The following is a 13999-nucleotide window of genomic DNA, read 5'->3' as shown; positions in this document are numbered from 1 at the left end:
AATCCTCAGAATAACCCGAGGTAGGCAACATCATCCTTATTTGGCAAATGAGGAAATTGAGGCTTAGATGTTTCCAGTGACACATCCCTTGGCCACACAGCAAGTAAGTGGCAAATCCAGGAGTTGGACCTGCTTTCTCTTTTCCTCCCAAAGGACCTTGGCCCATGTCAGATTGTTTGAGCTGATTTTTTGCAGTAGGAAAAATGGCTCCCTTACCTATCACTCTCTTCTGTGCCATTCGTCTCGGTCCTCATATACAGGGCACCAGTTTGGGCTCTCATTATTTCTCACATGCAAAATTTCAACAGCCTCTTACCTGGCCTCTCTACCTCCACTCTGCATTCCAATCCATGCTACATGTGACCGGCAGATTAAGTTTTTTAAAGCACAACCCTATTTATATTGCTCCCCTCCAAACACTCCCTAATGCTTGCTGAAAAAAAGTCCAGACTACCTTCTCTGGCCCCACCCTTTTCATCTTTGACACCCTCACCTTCATCTTCTCTTTTTCCGTGTCTCTACTTGCCATTCCCTAACAAGTTCTCTTTCTTGTCTCTATTGCAAATTCAACAAATGTGGATTGACTTCCTGTTAAATGTAAAACACTCTCCCAGGGCTGAGAGCAATTTACAAAACTTCAGATTCTGTCCAGCTCTTCAGAGGAATTTGATATGTAATGAGAAAGCAGAGATGCAATCAACCATCACACAAGGCAAAATGAGCTAAATGCTAGACCAGAAGACGAAAGTGCTAGGGAGGCAGTGATTTGTCACAACTGAGGGATCCTGGGAGGCTTCTAGAGAAGGAGACACTTGAGCCTGTTGGATGTGTAGCTTTTGACAAGGAGAGAAAGCGCATGGTATCCATGCTTTCACTCACTTCTAGAAAGCTCCTGTTCCAGTTCTACCTGCCACAGACTGACCCTTCTAGGCCCCACTCTTTGATACACCACCCCACCTAGGCACACCTCACCTTCTACAAAATCACTCACCCTTTCCAACTTGTATTATAGTTAACTGTGTACATGCCTTGTTTCTCTTACCAAGCCCTGAGGTCTTTGAGGAAATGGAATGTGTCCACTTCGTTGTTGCTTCCCCATCCATCAAGCCCAGAATGGCCCATCGCTGGCCTCTAATATTTACCTTGAGTGTACAGATAGTGAGTGTAAGTTAGCCTACTTGCTTTTAAACAATTTTCAAGGTGAAACATTTTCAAGTTCCTTCAGACACTTAATAAATATTTATTAAAAGACTACTATGTGCCAGGCATTTGTGCTAAGTGTTAGAGATAAGAGTGGTATACATGGGCATGGACCTGCCTTCATGAAGCTTACCATATAAAGGGGGTGAAAAACATTAAATAAAACATAAATAAAACAACAGTTAAACAAACACATGTTGAGTTACAGTTGTGATTATCATTAAGAAGGAAAAATAGTGGCCCGGAGGTAGGGAAAGGCGAGGGTTCCCCTCAGGCGGCCCTGTCTTCGACCTGGGGGTGGGAGGCGAAGCCCTGAAGCCAGGAGGGAAGACACTGACTCCCACGCGCCTTCATTTTGCATCCGAAGACAGTAGCGGTCAGAACTAAGCATTCAGAAACCAAGTCATAGATCCACCTGCACGTAAAGAAAAATCCAAAGTCAAAGAACCGGTCAGCAGAGTTGAGAAGGCCAACCAATCAGCCCAGCAGGAGCTGAAGCAAAGACAAAGAGCACAGATCTATGCCCTCAACAGAGTCATGACTAAACTGGAGCAGCAGCAGTTTGATGAGCTCTGTACACAACTGCAGCCTCCTGGTGAGTGAGCCGCCCAGTGTGCAAAAGAGCTGGGACCCTGGAGTCTGTGAGCTACCAGTTTTAAACTGAGATGGCCCATTTGGAGCCTTACCGAACTAGACAAGAAGACATTTGTGTTATTTCTAAAACAGGATAAATCTGAATTTCTTATATGTAACTTCTGCTTCACTCGTTCTCCCATCTGAACTGGTTCAATGCTTGCTGAAGAGACTTGTTTTATTCTTTTAAGACAATGGATTTTTGGGTGTTTTTTTTTTTACCTTTTTTTATTATTTGAGAAAAATCAGTGTTTCTTGTGAAACCGCAACTCTTCTCCAAAACTACAAATAAAATACTAATAAAATGTGAATAAAAAGAAGAAACGTAGAAGGCAACAATAACAGATAAAAGTTATATTCGTAACACAGTGACCTCATCTAATTTAGCGTACTCAAAGAAGGCTTTACTGGGGAAGTCACATCCATATGGGATCAGGAAGTTCAATAAGAGTTGTCCAGGCAAAGATGCTACTGCGGGAGTGTTTTGGGCAGAGGAAGCCCTAGAGGAGGCAAGGAGCCTGACAACCATGAAGAACTGGATGGGAAGTAGTGAAACTAGTGAGGCAAGCAGTGGCCATGCTAAAAAATATGGATTTTATCCTAAATGCAATGTATACTTTAAGAAACATGATCAGATTGGAGCTTTTATTTTTTTTTTTATTAGTTGCAGGTGCACAAAATAATGTAACAGTTAATTCTTTTTTAATTTTTTTCTTTTTAGATTGGAGCTTTTAAAAAGTGTGGGATAGACTGGCTTGCATGCCGAGGGGATACATTCCTGTATGTGGTTAGGAGAGAGGCTGGTGGCCTGAATTGGGGTGTTGGAAGTGCAGGTAGAGAAAAACTGTCAGGTTTTCTATATTTAGGAGAGAGAAGCAAGAGAATTTGGAAGTTGGTTATGGCAGCTGGCAGACATGGAAGTGTTATGGACGGTGCCCCAGGTTTCGGGCTTGAGCTGGGCGGATGGTGATGCATTTAGCAAGATACAGAGGGCTGGAGTTCAGAGTTAGAGGAAGATGAGGATTACAGTTCGGGCCATTATGAGTTTGAAGTCCTGTGAGCCATCCAAGTGGAGAGTTGTGTAGGCCGTTGGATGAGTGCTCAGAGGACAGGCCAGGGTGGAGATGTATTAGGTTGGTGCAAAAGTAATTGTGGTGTTTGCGATTATTTTTAACCTTTTAAACCGCAATTACTTTTGCATCAATTTAATACATGTGAGAATTAAGGGCATATGGAAGAGGTTCGTGTGCAGGGACCTGCCCATGTACAAAGAGCAGAGAATCCACTCCATCCCGGCCCCAAGGAGTTCTCACGTTTGAAGGTCCTGTCTGCTCCAAATGTTGCTGATTAGAGCATCTCCTGCTTATTTTCTCAGCACCCACTCCCTGTAAATAGTTCAGAGGCAGCTCTTCCCCACGGGCACCCCTCTATTGGCCCCAGACCAAGGTTCCACTGGGAAAGCAGGAGAAGAAAAACGGACGGAGCAGGGATAATTGAGGCCTGAGACCTAGTCATACTAAGGGCTCACCTGCTGACCCCGCCGCTCCCTGTCTCGAAGAGCTCCTGGAAGGGTTCTTCCACACAAGCTCGGTCCACACCGCTCGATTGGCTTTTATGGCACCGTCGCTGTTCAAAGCGTTCGAAGCTCCTTTTAACCTGACTATACCATGTAGAAATGTTGGGGGTGGGGCATAAAAGGGGGCCATCCTGTTCACTGGGTAAGGGGGTCGCGATCAGAAATGATTTCAAAATCCCGGGTGCCAGGAAGTGGGAGAATGAGGACGGGAAAAGCGCGAGAATTTTCAGAGGTACCTCTCTTTGGGACGATCCCTTTGCTGAGATCGATGCCAGGGTCGCGGGATGCTGCCGCGCCACCCCGCCCCGCGTCACCGCAGTTGCCGGAAACTCCACGCCCTTCGGTCCTCGGTCTCCCTCCTGGTTCCGGAAGAGCGCAGCGGAGCGAGCTAATAGCGCGCGCGCTGGCCGGGAGGCAGCTTCAGCCACCGGGGCGGACTGCAGGGGCCAGGCGAGAAGGAAGTGCTTTGTTCCCTAGTTGGTTCTTGCACCTCGGGAGCGCCAGAGCGGCGCGGAGTCCGGGTGGCGCGCGCAGCCGGAGGGACCTGCGCTGGCCGAGCGCGCGGGGGCGGGTCTGCGACAGGCCAGGGGCATAAGAGCGAGCGCGATAGCTCGTGCGCCCATTTGAGGCAGCTGCGGCATCGCTGGCCGCCGGGCGCACCGAGACACAAAGGCTGGTTGGATGTGGCTGCAACTGGGCAGCCGGCAAAGGGAAAGCGAAAGACACGGGCCCGGCGGGTAACCGGGTGACGGCGCCGCGCAGCCCTTCAGACTCGGGCGGGACCCGGGCCTCTCCTCGGGGGCTTTCCAGGCCGAGGCCGGCGCGCCGCAGCCATGGCCATCGCACACCTGGCCACCGAGTACGTGTTCTCGGACTACTTGCTGAAGGAGCCGTCGGAGCCCAAGTTCAAGGGGCTGCGGCTGGAGCTGGCCGTGGACAAGATGGTCACGTGCATCGCCGTGGGGCTGCCCATGCTGCTTATCTCGCTGGCCTTCGCGCAGGAAATCTCGATCGGTAAGGCCCGGGCCGGGAAGGGCGGGGTGGCCTGAACCCGCGTTATCAGTGGTGCCCGGGTCTGATGAGATGTGATTTTACTTTGGGCCCCTGGCAGTGCTCATTGCTGCGATGGGCATAAACTTTGGGAAGGAAGGTGGCCCCAGTTTTATGGCCTGAAGCATCCTTTGTCTATGTGCTTCATTTGTATCCCCGTGGACTCTGCTCGCATCCCTACTCCTCAGTTCTGTTCCCTGCACCCCACTGCTCGCACTGTGGCTTAGTGTTAAGGTTCCACTGTATGTCCGTCACCCTTGACACCAGATTTGCCCGGAACAATTGTCTCGCCTCATTTCCCCTATACACATGTGTGTGGTCACCTACAATTGTGTACCAGGGAAGATCCTGAGTGGCTAAATGGAGGATGTGAAGACAAGTGCTCCAAGAAAAGTGTGTTCTCCCTTCATAGTCTTCTTTTAATTGATATTTACTGAAAATTTAGCTTTGCAGGGTTGTGAGTGACAGGCAATGCCCGTTCTTGGCAGGTAATAGAGGGATACTGACATCCTCCACCTGCATGTTGTTATGAATGTGAGATGAATGAGCCCTCCTCATGTAAATTCTCTTTTAATAACTGTGATAACAGTTCTGTGAGATTCGAAAGTCTGGTGGTTTGGGCAGGATCATGTGGCCAAAAAGGCACCGTCTTCCTCTTCAGCTGTTCTGACTTTCAGTACAGGAGACAGTGTTTGTGAGTCAACAGGAAGGTAGCATATGACAGCTCGAGTCAGTTCTGTGGGGGCAAAGAGGGCCAGGCTGGTGGGGCTGGACCTTGGGGAAATTTTATGTGAGAGATTGGGGTGGCTGCGGGCTTTGGAACTTGGGTGGAGTTGGATAAGCAGAGGTGAGACCTTTGCCAAGATTTTGAGATGGCAGAAAATGTTACATATACCTGGAAGGGAAGAGGCAGTGACTGTCCTAGCTGAGACAGAAGGATTACAGGGTTCCTGGAATGTGTGAGTCACTTGGGCCACTTAGAACAGGAGAACACAGACTTAATGGCTTAAAGTGTGAAGTTCTTATGTGAGCAAAGGATGGACCAGTTGAAAACAGCACTTAATAAATAGCCTGATGGTAGCATGTGGGGTCTGTAAAGGTGAGTGGAGTTAGGGAAGCTGGATATTATACGATGGGGCATCAGTTGAGGTCTTTGTACATGGATGGGGGCCAAGAGTGGAAGGGAAAGGATTGAAAGGGGTGATTCTGAGTGATCAAGGAGCAGTAAGCAGCACTTGGGTACCTCGTTTTAATAGGCCATGAAGGGCAGAGACTGGTCTGAGTTTTGGAAAGGCTGCAGGCATGGGTGAGTGGAGAATGGTAGTGTTGATGGAAATAGCAAAGTTGAAGGAAGGGTTGGTTAGAAAAGGGTTACAATGAGTTTGATTTTTTTTTTTTAATCTATGTCACAAAGTTGTTCAACTTGGCAGGAAGTTGCCAACTTACGTGTGGAAAAATGTGTTCAGTTTTCCTTGTCTCTGGGCTGGCATAGCCATGGGGTTCCCGTCTGCTTTCCAGATGGCCGAGTGTTAAGGCTTCTGGTAGAAAGGAAAACCACCAAGCAGTGTGGGTCCTGGAGATAATCTCTCCCTTCAGCAAATGTTCCTTGAGTACCAGCTGTGGGCTGGACCCAGTGCTAGGCGCTGAGGACCCAGGTGTAAATGAGGCACGGTCCCTGTCATGGAGGAGCAACAGTCTTGGGCACCTGATGCCACGAGGGAAGAGTTGGTTATCCTCCATGGTCAAACTTCACTCCTTGCCCACATATTAGAGGGACTCCCGAAGCACCTACATCAGTAATGCTCTAGATAACACCCAAATGGATGGGTTGTTTGAGAGGCATTTGGTTGGTGTTGGGAGTGGATTAACCCAGCAAAGGTCTGACCTGACACTGTGTGCACAGTACTGCTACACATTGAGTGGGACATGAAAGGACTTGGAGGCATGGTCCTCTCCCCACCCTACGGGAGCTAGAACAGACATGCTGAGAGGTAATAGTATTCAGTTGTGTGTGATTCAGTGATAAGATGGTGCAGAGCTCTGAGCACCTAGCAGGTGAAGGTTTGCCAGCACTTGGCTGAAGCACTGTTGAGCAGAGTCCAAGGGGAGGACAGATGTGTGGGATGAAGCCAGCAGGACCAGGGGCGACCTAACAGGTTGCATACACGTTAGGTAAAAGCAAAAGAAAAGGTATAGAGAGGAGAGGAGAGGTACGTAAATTAATACCTGGAGTGGGACAGTGGGGTCAAGTCACGCAGCATTTAATTTTGTACAAATTCAGCTTTTGTGCAAATGTGCAAAAACAAAAACAAACAAAGCAATAAAGAAGAACAGCAACAACAAAGAGAGAGAGGAGTAATATACGTGGAGCAGGCACTTTTGCCCACCACTTTGATGAATGAACACTAGCCCCAAAAGGAGTGTGAAATGGGCCTGCAAACTTCAAACATGGCTCCATCCTCCCTTTCATAAAAAGTGGTTCCTGCCTCTCTGGTACCTGGGATCATTCTTCATTGTCATATTTGCACATTGCATTATAATCTGTCTGTGTGGCTGCCTCATCTACAAGATGCTTCATCTTCTATTGGTCCCTAGAAGCTGGCCAGTGGGGGAGTGTTGAAGGTTAGGGAGAGAGCATATCCTCATATGATAAAACATTGGATATTGTATTAAAGGCTTCTCCTTCGTCTTGGGCCCATTTTCTCACTAGTTCGGCTCACTGGGCTCCTCTCAGAAAAGAAGGACAGAACCTGCCCAGGCCATAGAGACCTATGGGCAGGGCAACAGACTTGACCTTTATTTAGGCTCTGCTGGGTACCAGCATGGTGGCTACAGGTGGAGTCCACTCCATGGAGATTCTGGCCCCTTCGCCTCCCACAACAGTTTGCACAGGCTCAGTGTGGAAACTGCAGGGAGACAGAGTTCTGTGCCACAGAAAGACTCTCATTTGTCCCCAGATGCCTCTGGAGGTGCAGCACACTTCACCCTGGGAGGAAGAGAGAGAGAGATTTAGGAAATAGCTGGGTGACAACTCTGTGTAGAGTACAAGCATAATTGGACTAGATCGCCTTTACGCTCAGAAATTCTAGGAGTATTTATCTAAAGTATTGAAGAAATGAATTCCCTTTCAATAGACAGACTCTAAATGGGGTTCATGTTCTTGGGGTCTTTTGACAAGGTCTGTAGTGCCCTAGCCTTAGGGTTATACAGGGCCTGATGCTGAGATGTCCCTCCTTAGGGCTTGCTTTCATTCTCTGGTGCCCTAACCCGGTGTGTTAGGAGACCCTAAGAGAGGAGAGCCCCTGTCTCCTGCCAGGATGCTCCTTGCCCTGAGCCAGGCCAACTGGACCAGATGAGCAGCGGAGGCAGCCAGTGGATCCCTGGAAAGGGAGTCTGGTCTGTCCAGGGAGGTTTCTCTCCCTGCTGCCCTCTCGGTGGGCAGCCACCATTCCGGACAGAGGGATTTGGCCCCTCCGGGTTAGCTGTGCTCTGCTGCTCTCATTACAGGGAAGCAATGGCCAGCCCCAGTGAGCCAAAGGATAGCTATAATGGCAGCTGCTTCGTAATACTATTAGCTCACAGTTCCCCTTGTGTTTTCTCCAAGTGAGTCAGCAACCGGCTGCCGTAAGTTGTCTGCTCTGTAGTGGCTGAATTTAGGCCCATCTTTCAGAATATGTTGTGGCTGCTTTTCAGCATGTACTACATGGCAAAGCTTGTTTGATTCTTTTCGGGGATGTCTATAAGGATGGGCTAATGTTTAGGGCCTCAGGGTATAGACCCTATAACAGCACATCCTCAATTCATACTTAAAGCCAAAGAGCCCAGAGAGCCTCCTGGCCCCCTTCCAGAAGGATGCCTGCTGTCCAGAGAGCCTATTGAAGTGCATGTGGTTTTCTTTGCTAATGTCTTTGTTGTTTTTTTATTGTACTAAATATATTCTCACGCTAGAGGAGTCCTGTGCCTCCTTCACCGTGTGCTAGAGGTGACCACCATGGAACTTGTACAGCTTTAAAGTCCCCTTTGTCTGCATTAATGTAACGTGTGTACACCTTTTCTTAACAAATTCACTCACACCATAATGGTGTGCTTTTTCCCACTGAGTATATTTTGGGCAGCATTCTATGTCAGTGCATATGTGTTACCCCCTTATGTTTTAATAGACAGGCAGAATAATATTGCATGGCCTACTATATTGTTACGTAAATCATCTAAGCACTCCCCCAGTGATGTACATTTCGGTTCTTTGAAAATTTCACATGAAGCCAGTTTGCGCATAAATCTCTGTAAATGTTCCCCTCCTCCCAACATTGAAAGATAAGGAGAAGAGACCAGTGTCATTTCCCAGAAGGATGAAATCATCTTCCAGGATAGTTTTGCATTCCTGAGTTCTTATTTCAAATAAATAAGGAAAAAATGCTGCCTTGTATACCCTCCTCTCTCTGACTCCCTCTAAATGTGACGCTATAAGAAGACTGGAGGAGGCATTTTGATGTGCTTCTGGTTTTAAGAAAGCAGTAGCCCCTTTCAGGGGTAAAATTGCAGCTTTGGGTGGCCTTCCTGATGTGTTCTCACAGCACACTGTAAGTTTCCTTCCTACCGTTTACCACAAGTTTCAGTTAGGTAATTGTTTGTAGTATTTATTGAATACTGTCTCCCCACCAGACTGTACATTCATTGGGGACAGGAACCACCTGTCCTCTGTCAGATAGACTGCTGTGTCCATAGCTTTCGGCAGAAAACTTGATACATAGTAGGCATTCAATAGAGTGTGTAAGTGAACAGAATTAGCAGGGGTGTCAGTGGGGTTTTAGCATTTTTGGATCCCAAGTGTTATTATATTGTCTATAACGTGATTTTATGTATCTTGAAACAGTATTAAAAAAATTGTATCACAGATATTTGAAAACTGTATAGTGTCTCGGGAGCCCTGGAGAATAGCAATAATAGAGCAAAAGAGTATGAATTGCAAACATTTAGTAATGATGAGATCGATTTTCAAACTATACTAGAACTTACCTAAATAGCGTTTGTTGTTTCAATGCATACTGTTCCCTGACTCTAAAAGACCCAGTGAATTAAAAGATCCATATTTATTTACTACTCCCTTTTGTGGTTGCCCCCCCAACCCACCCCCGCCCTGCCACCTCAAGAGAAAAGGAAGAAAAGAAAATGAGGCTGTGGAAAATAATCTGTTATTTTGAAATAAATGAAATTCCCGTCCCCACCAGAAACTGAATGTACGCCTTGGAACTTTTGCAGAATCGAGGTTTGGATTAGTGACATCCTTTCAAAAACCCGTGCCAACACCACTCTTCCTCTGCAGATTGCTTCCTTGGATTGCTTTCTTAAACCTCTAACTGAGGCAGTGAGAGTTTGGGGCAGTGGAGAAGGGGAAGTAGTTTGGGAGCGTTGGGGCAGAGTGCCATGGGGTTGCTGAGGGTAGCAGAGGCAGTTTTCCAGATAATCTATATGTCTGTGTCTCTGTGTTAAAATTCAGACAGTACAGTAAGAGGAAATTAAAGCCCTGCCTTTTTTTTTTTTTTGACACCCCCCAATCTTGATCTCTTCCCTAGAGGTAACTACTGTTACTGTTTTGTGTGTTTCCTTTCACACTGCTCTATGTTCCTTAGGGAAAATATGACTTGATTATCATTTTACCATTATTGAATTTTTAACAAAACATTATGCTGCGTATTATGCAATTTGATCATTTATCTGTAATATGTCCTAGAGATAGTTTTATGTCAGTATGTGCAGCTCTGCCTCATTGTTTTTAGAGGTGGTGTAATTTTCTGTAGTATAATTATACCTCAGTTCATTTAGCCATTCTATTAATGGACATGTAGGTTTATTCCACTTTTTCCTGCTACAAACAGTGGTTCAGTGAACATCCTTGGACACGTTTCCTCATGTAAAATTTGTTTTTCTAGAACCGTGAGTTAAACTTTTTGGTGTCAGGACCCCCTTACACTCTACACTCTCAGATTTTATTGAGGGTTCCAAAGAGCTTTGGTTTGTGGATTCTGTGTATCAGTATTTATCATATTAGAAATTGAAACTGAAGAGAAATTTAAAACATTCGTTATTTTAAAATAATAAGCCCAATTACAGGTTAACATATGTAATACAGTTTTATGAGAGAATAACTTCAAATCGAAGACTTAGTAAGAAGAGGGGCCTTGTTTTCCATTTTGCAAATCTCCTTAATGTCTGGCTTAATAGGTCACCGCATTCTCCTATCTGCTTCTCATTCACTATGTGACAGTAACCTTGGAAACACCCCTCACTGTATACAACTCATGAAAGAATGAGAATAAGAAGGCAAATAACAACCTAGTGAATATGATTGTGAAAATAGGCTTCATGGCCTGAACTTCCTGAAAGGGTCTCAGGTGCCAGACCACCCTTTGAGAACCACTGCTCTGCCGTCAAACTTGAGGGTGGAATTGACGGTTAGAAGGTCACAAGGTGTGCACATTTCAAATTTCAAAGGAACTTCTCCTTGCGCTCCAAAATACCAATTTACACTCCAGTTGGCAGTAGAGGGAAGCAGCCCTTTCCCCAGTTCTTTACTAATACTTGAACATTTTCAGAGTTTTCGGTGTGCCATCCTTAGACGATGGAAATGGCATCTCATTGTTTCAGTGTATAGTTCCCTGTTTTCACTGGGATTTCTGAGGCAGTGCTGAGTCTTGCTATGACACAGGCGGTGTTTTAGGCACTGCTCCTTATCTGCAGGCTGTTACCTTGGGTATTTGATCCTGGAGAGACTGGTAGGTTTCAGCTGGTTACCACTGGCTTATAAAGTCCCCCTCCCCTGTTCCCCATCTATCTTAACTATCTCTTTATCTTTTCTTTTTAAAAAAAACCTAAAGGTTAAAAAAAGTTGTTTCACTCTGAGCCCTCTGTTTCCTGTTTAAATTTAGTCAAAGAGCAAAACTAGTGAATATCATTTAATGTTAGGAAGTGTAAAGATGTCTTTAAGCAAATCTTTTTGTAAATGTTAACATCTGCTCCACATTTGATGATCGGATGTAAGAGTTCTCAAAGTTTTCAAAAAGCATGGCCGCTCCCGTGTGGCAAAGTTACTTTTTAGGGAGAGTTCTTATTCAGCTGTATCCTTGCTGTATTCTCTGACAGCACTTGGGGTTTTTTTTTGTAAAACAGGTCATGATTAAATGAGGTAATAATACATGGAAAAAGGCCTGACTCATGCTTTGTGGTTAATGTATGTTGGTTGACTCTGAAATTAACGTAGCATAAGCTTCTACATTCTGAAAGTACTTTGCAATGCTATGAACAGCCCACAAAGCTACGACACAGGGCTCAGGCTTCTCTCCAGCTCTCAGTCAGATTCTGGCGCCATTCAGATGGGTGCTGGAGGCTCAGCTCGCTTGCGTTTGGGCGGTGGTAACTGTGACTGCCTCCCTTTCCTTCTCCAGTGTCACTTAGAGGGCGAAGAATGCAGGGACTTTCTTCTCCTTAATAAGGCTTCATTCCTTTTGAGTCTCTATAAATACTCTAAGCCTTTACAGTCTTAGGGAGTTTTCTTTGTTGCATACACTGAAGCGAATGCCAGAACAGAAAATTAACGCACTTTGAAGAACTAAAGGAACACTCCAGTGACACTTATTAACAGCATGGAACAGCTGTTTGAAGCACGCGTGACCAAAGGGCATCTCACCTTAGACTCGGTTTCACCCCGTGTAACATGAGGACGTTGGACTAAAATTAGTTATAAGATACACTCCAGTACCCTTCTGGTTCTGGCACCGTGATTCATGCCCTGCCTTACGGTATTTGCTCTTGTTCACCTTTGACCTTCATTTATTCATGTTCCCATTCATTTGACATTTCCTTATTGAGTACTGTGCTGGGCACGAGATCCTGTCAGTGAAGAGGGCAGACATGGTCCCGGGAGCCTGCAGCTTGGCAGGGGAGACGGCTTCCCACTAATTATAGAGTTCTGGCTGTGATCGGTGTTTGGGAACAAGTGCCATGGCAGGGAGCCTGACCCAATAAGGGGCATTGGAGATGGCTTTCTGAGACAGCAACACTTGGGCCGAGTTATCCATCAGCATTTGTGAGGCTTCGTAGACAAGAACCGACATGGTTTCTTGGAGAAATAGAAAAGGCTCAGTGTTACTGGGACCTGTTGAGGAGAGGGAAGAGTGAGTGGTACAGAGAGAGGTTAGAGAGATGGGCAGGGGTGCGATCGTCGAGGGCCTTGTGGGATTTGGATTGTGGAGTTTATCCAGAGCAGTCAGAGGGCCTTTAGCTCTAAGTGACATAATCAGCTATGCGTTTTAAAATCTCACTCTAGATACTTCGTGAGAATGAGGTGGACGTGTGGAGAGACTAGTTCAGGGCTATTGCAGTTAAGTTCAGGCTTCCTGACTGCACGGCGAGGACAGGGCGGCCATATATCTTGGACTCCACCATGGCACTTTGTATGGGACAGGTATTTCATAAAATGTTTATCAGGAGCCATTGCTGGGAGCTCTGTGTGAACGCCTGGTGCCTCCTGTTTGTCCTGGAGCTGACAGGGAAGGACCCGAGCTGGTCACATTCAGCAGCTCTGCCCTGGGGCTTCACGGTTGGTCGCTTTGGAAGCCTGGTTGGTACTGTGGACGGTGAGAAAGAAGGCCGTGCCTGGCAGGAGTGAGTCAGGACCCAACAGGCGGCTCTCATCTCCTGGCAGAGCAGGAAGCTCTGTCTGTTGAGGGCCTGTGAAAAGCTGCAGCTTGGGGCAGGGGCGGGCCCAGGCCCTGGAGGCAAACAGCCAGAGGGGCCGGTGTCCGGAGGGAAAGGTTGCCACACACTTCTGCATTTTTGCGGTTGCTCCTAATGCCTTCCTTCCCCTGCTGTCATAAGGACCAACATTAACAGCTACGTGTGTGTATAAACTTTTTTAGAGCAGTTTGAGGCTCACAGCAAGCTAATTGAGGGGCGGTGCAGAGATTTACCATCTACCTCCTGCCCTGCCACAGGTTTAGCCTTTCCATGGTCAGCTTCCCCTGTCACAGTCATACATTCTGAGGGTTTGGAAAAATGTATGATAACATGTATCCATCATTATGGTAGCGTACAGAGTACTTTCCCTGCCCTGAAAGTCCTCCGTGCTCTGCCTGTTCAATACCTACCCTCAGAACCCCTGGCAACCACTGGTATTTGTATTGTCTCCATCGTTTTGCCTTTTCCGCAGTGTCATAGAGTTGGAATCATTCTCAGATTGGCGTCTTTCACTTAATCATATACATTTACATTTTCTCCATGTCTTTTCATGGCTTAATAGCTTGTTTATTTTTATTGCTGAATAATATGTATTCCATTGTCCGGATGTACCACAGTTTATTTATCCATTCACCTACAGAAGGACATCTTGGTTGCTTCCAAGTTGTGGCAATTATGAACAAAGCTGCTGTAAACATTCGTGTACAGGTTTTGGTGTGGGCATTAATTTTCAAGTCCTTTGGGTAAGAGGAGCACGATTCCTGGATCATAGGGTAAAAGTATGTTTAGTCTTGTAAGACACTGCCC

The 13999-nt window shown here is 46.4% G+C and overlaps 2 protein-coding genes across 2 annotated transcripts in view; one reads left to right on the top strand and one right to left on the bottom strand.

Moving 5' to 3' along the window:
* Nucleotides 1-1208: 1208 nt before the first annotated feature.
* On the bottom strand, nt 1209-4050 carry LOC148755816 (uncharacterized). Its single transcript, XM_088789878.1, has 3 exons — nt 3964-4050; nt 3362-3882; nt 1209-1615 (listed from the first exon to the last, which is right to left on the bottom strand). Exons 1-3 carry the CDS (start codon nt 4048-4050, stop codon nt 1471-1473), a joined length of 753 nt encoding a protein of 250 aa, XP_088646004.1. The 3' UTR covers nt 1209-1470.
* PANX1 (pannexin 1) overlaps nt 3764-13999 on the top strand; it is a 45147-nt gene continuing 34911 nt past the window's right edge. The window contains exon 1 of the mRNA XM_019737564.3: nt 3764-4423. Within this exon, the coding sequence (XP_019593123.3) occupies nt 4243-4423 (181 nt within the window). The 5' untranslated portion in view covers nt 3764-4242. The remainder of the gene's footprint in view (nt 4424-13999) is intronic.

The sequence above is a fragment of the Rhinolophus sinicus genome, chromosome 14, assembly GCF_057876585.1.
Source record: "Rhinolophus sinicus isolate RSI-liver-muscle chromosome 14, RSI-T2T, whole genome shotgun sequence".
NCBI classification, from domain to species: Eukaryota; Metazoa; Chordata; class Mammalia; order Chiroptera; family Rhinolophidae; genus Rhinolophus; species Rhinolophus sinicus.
The sequence above is the reverse complement of the archived record's forward strand: the minus strand, read 5'-3'. Positions and strand labels throughout refer to the sequence as shown.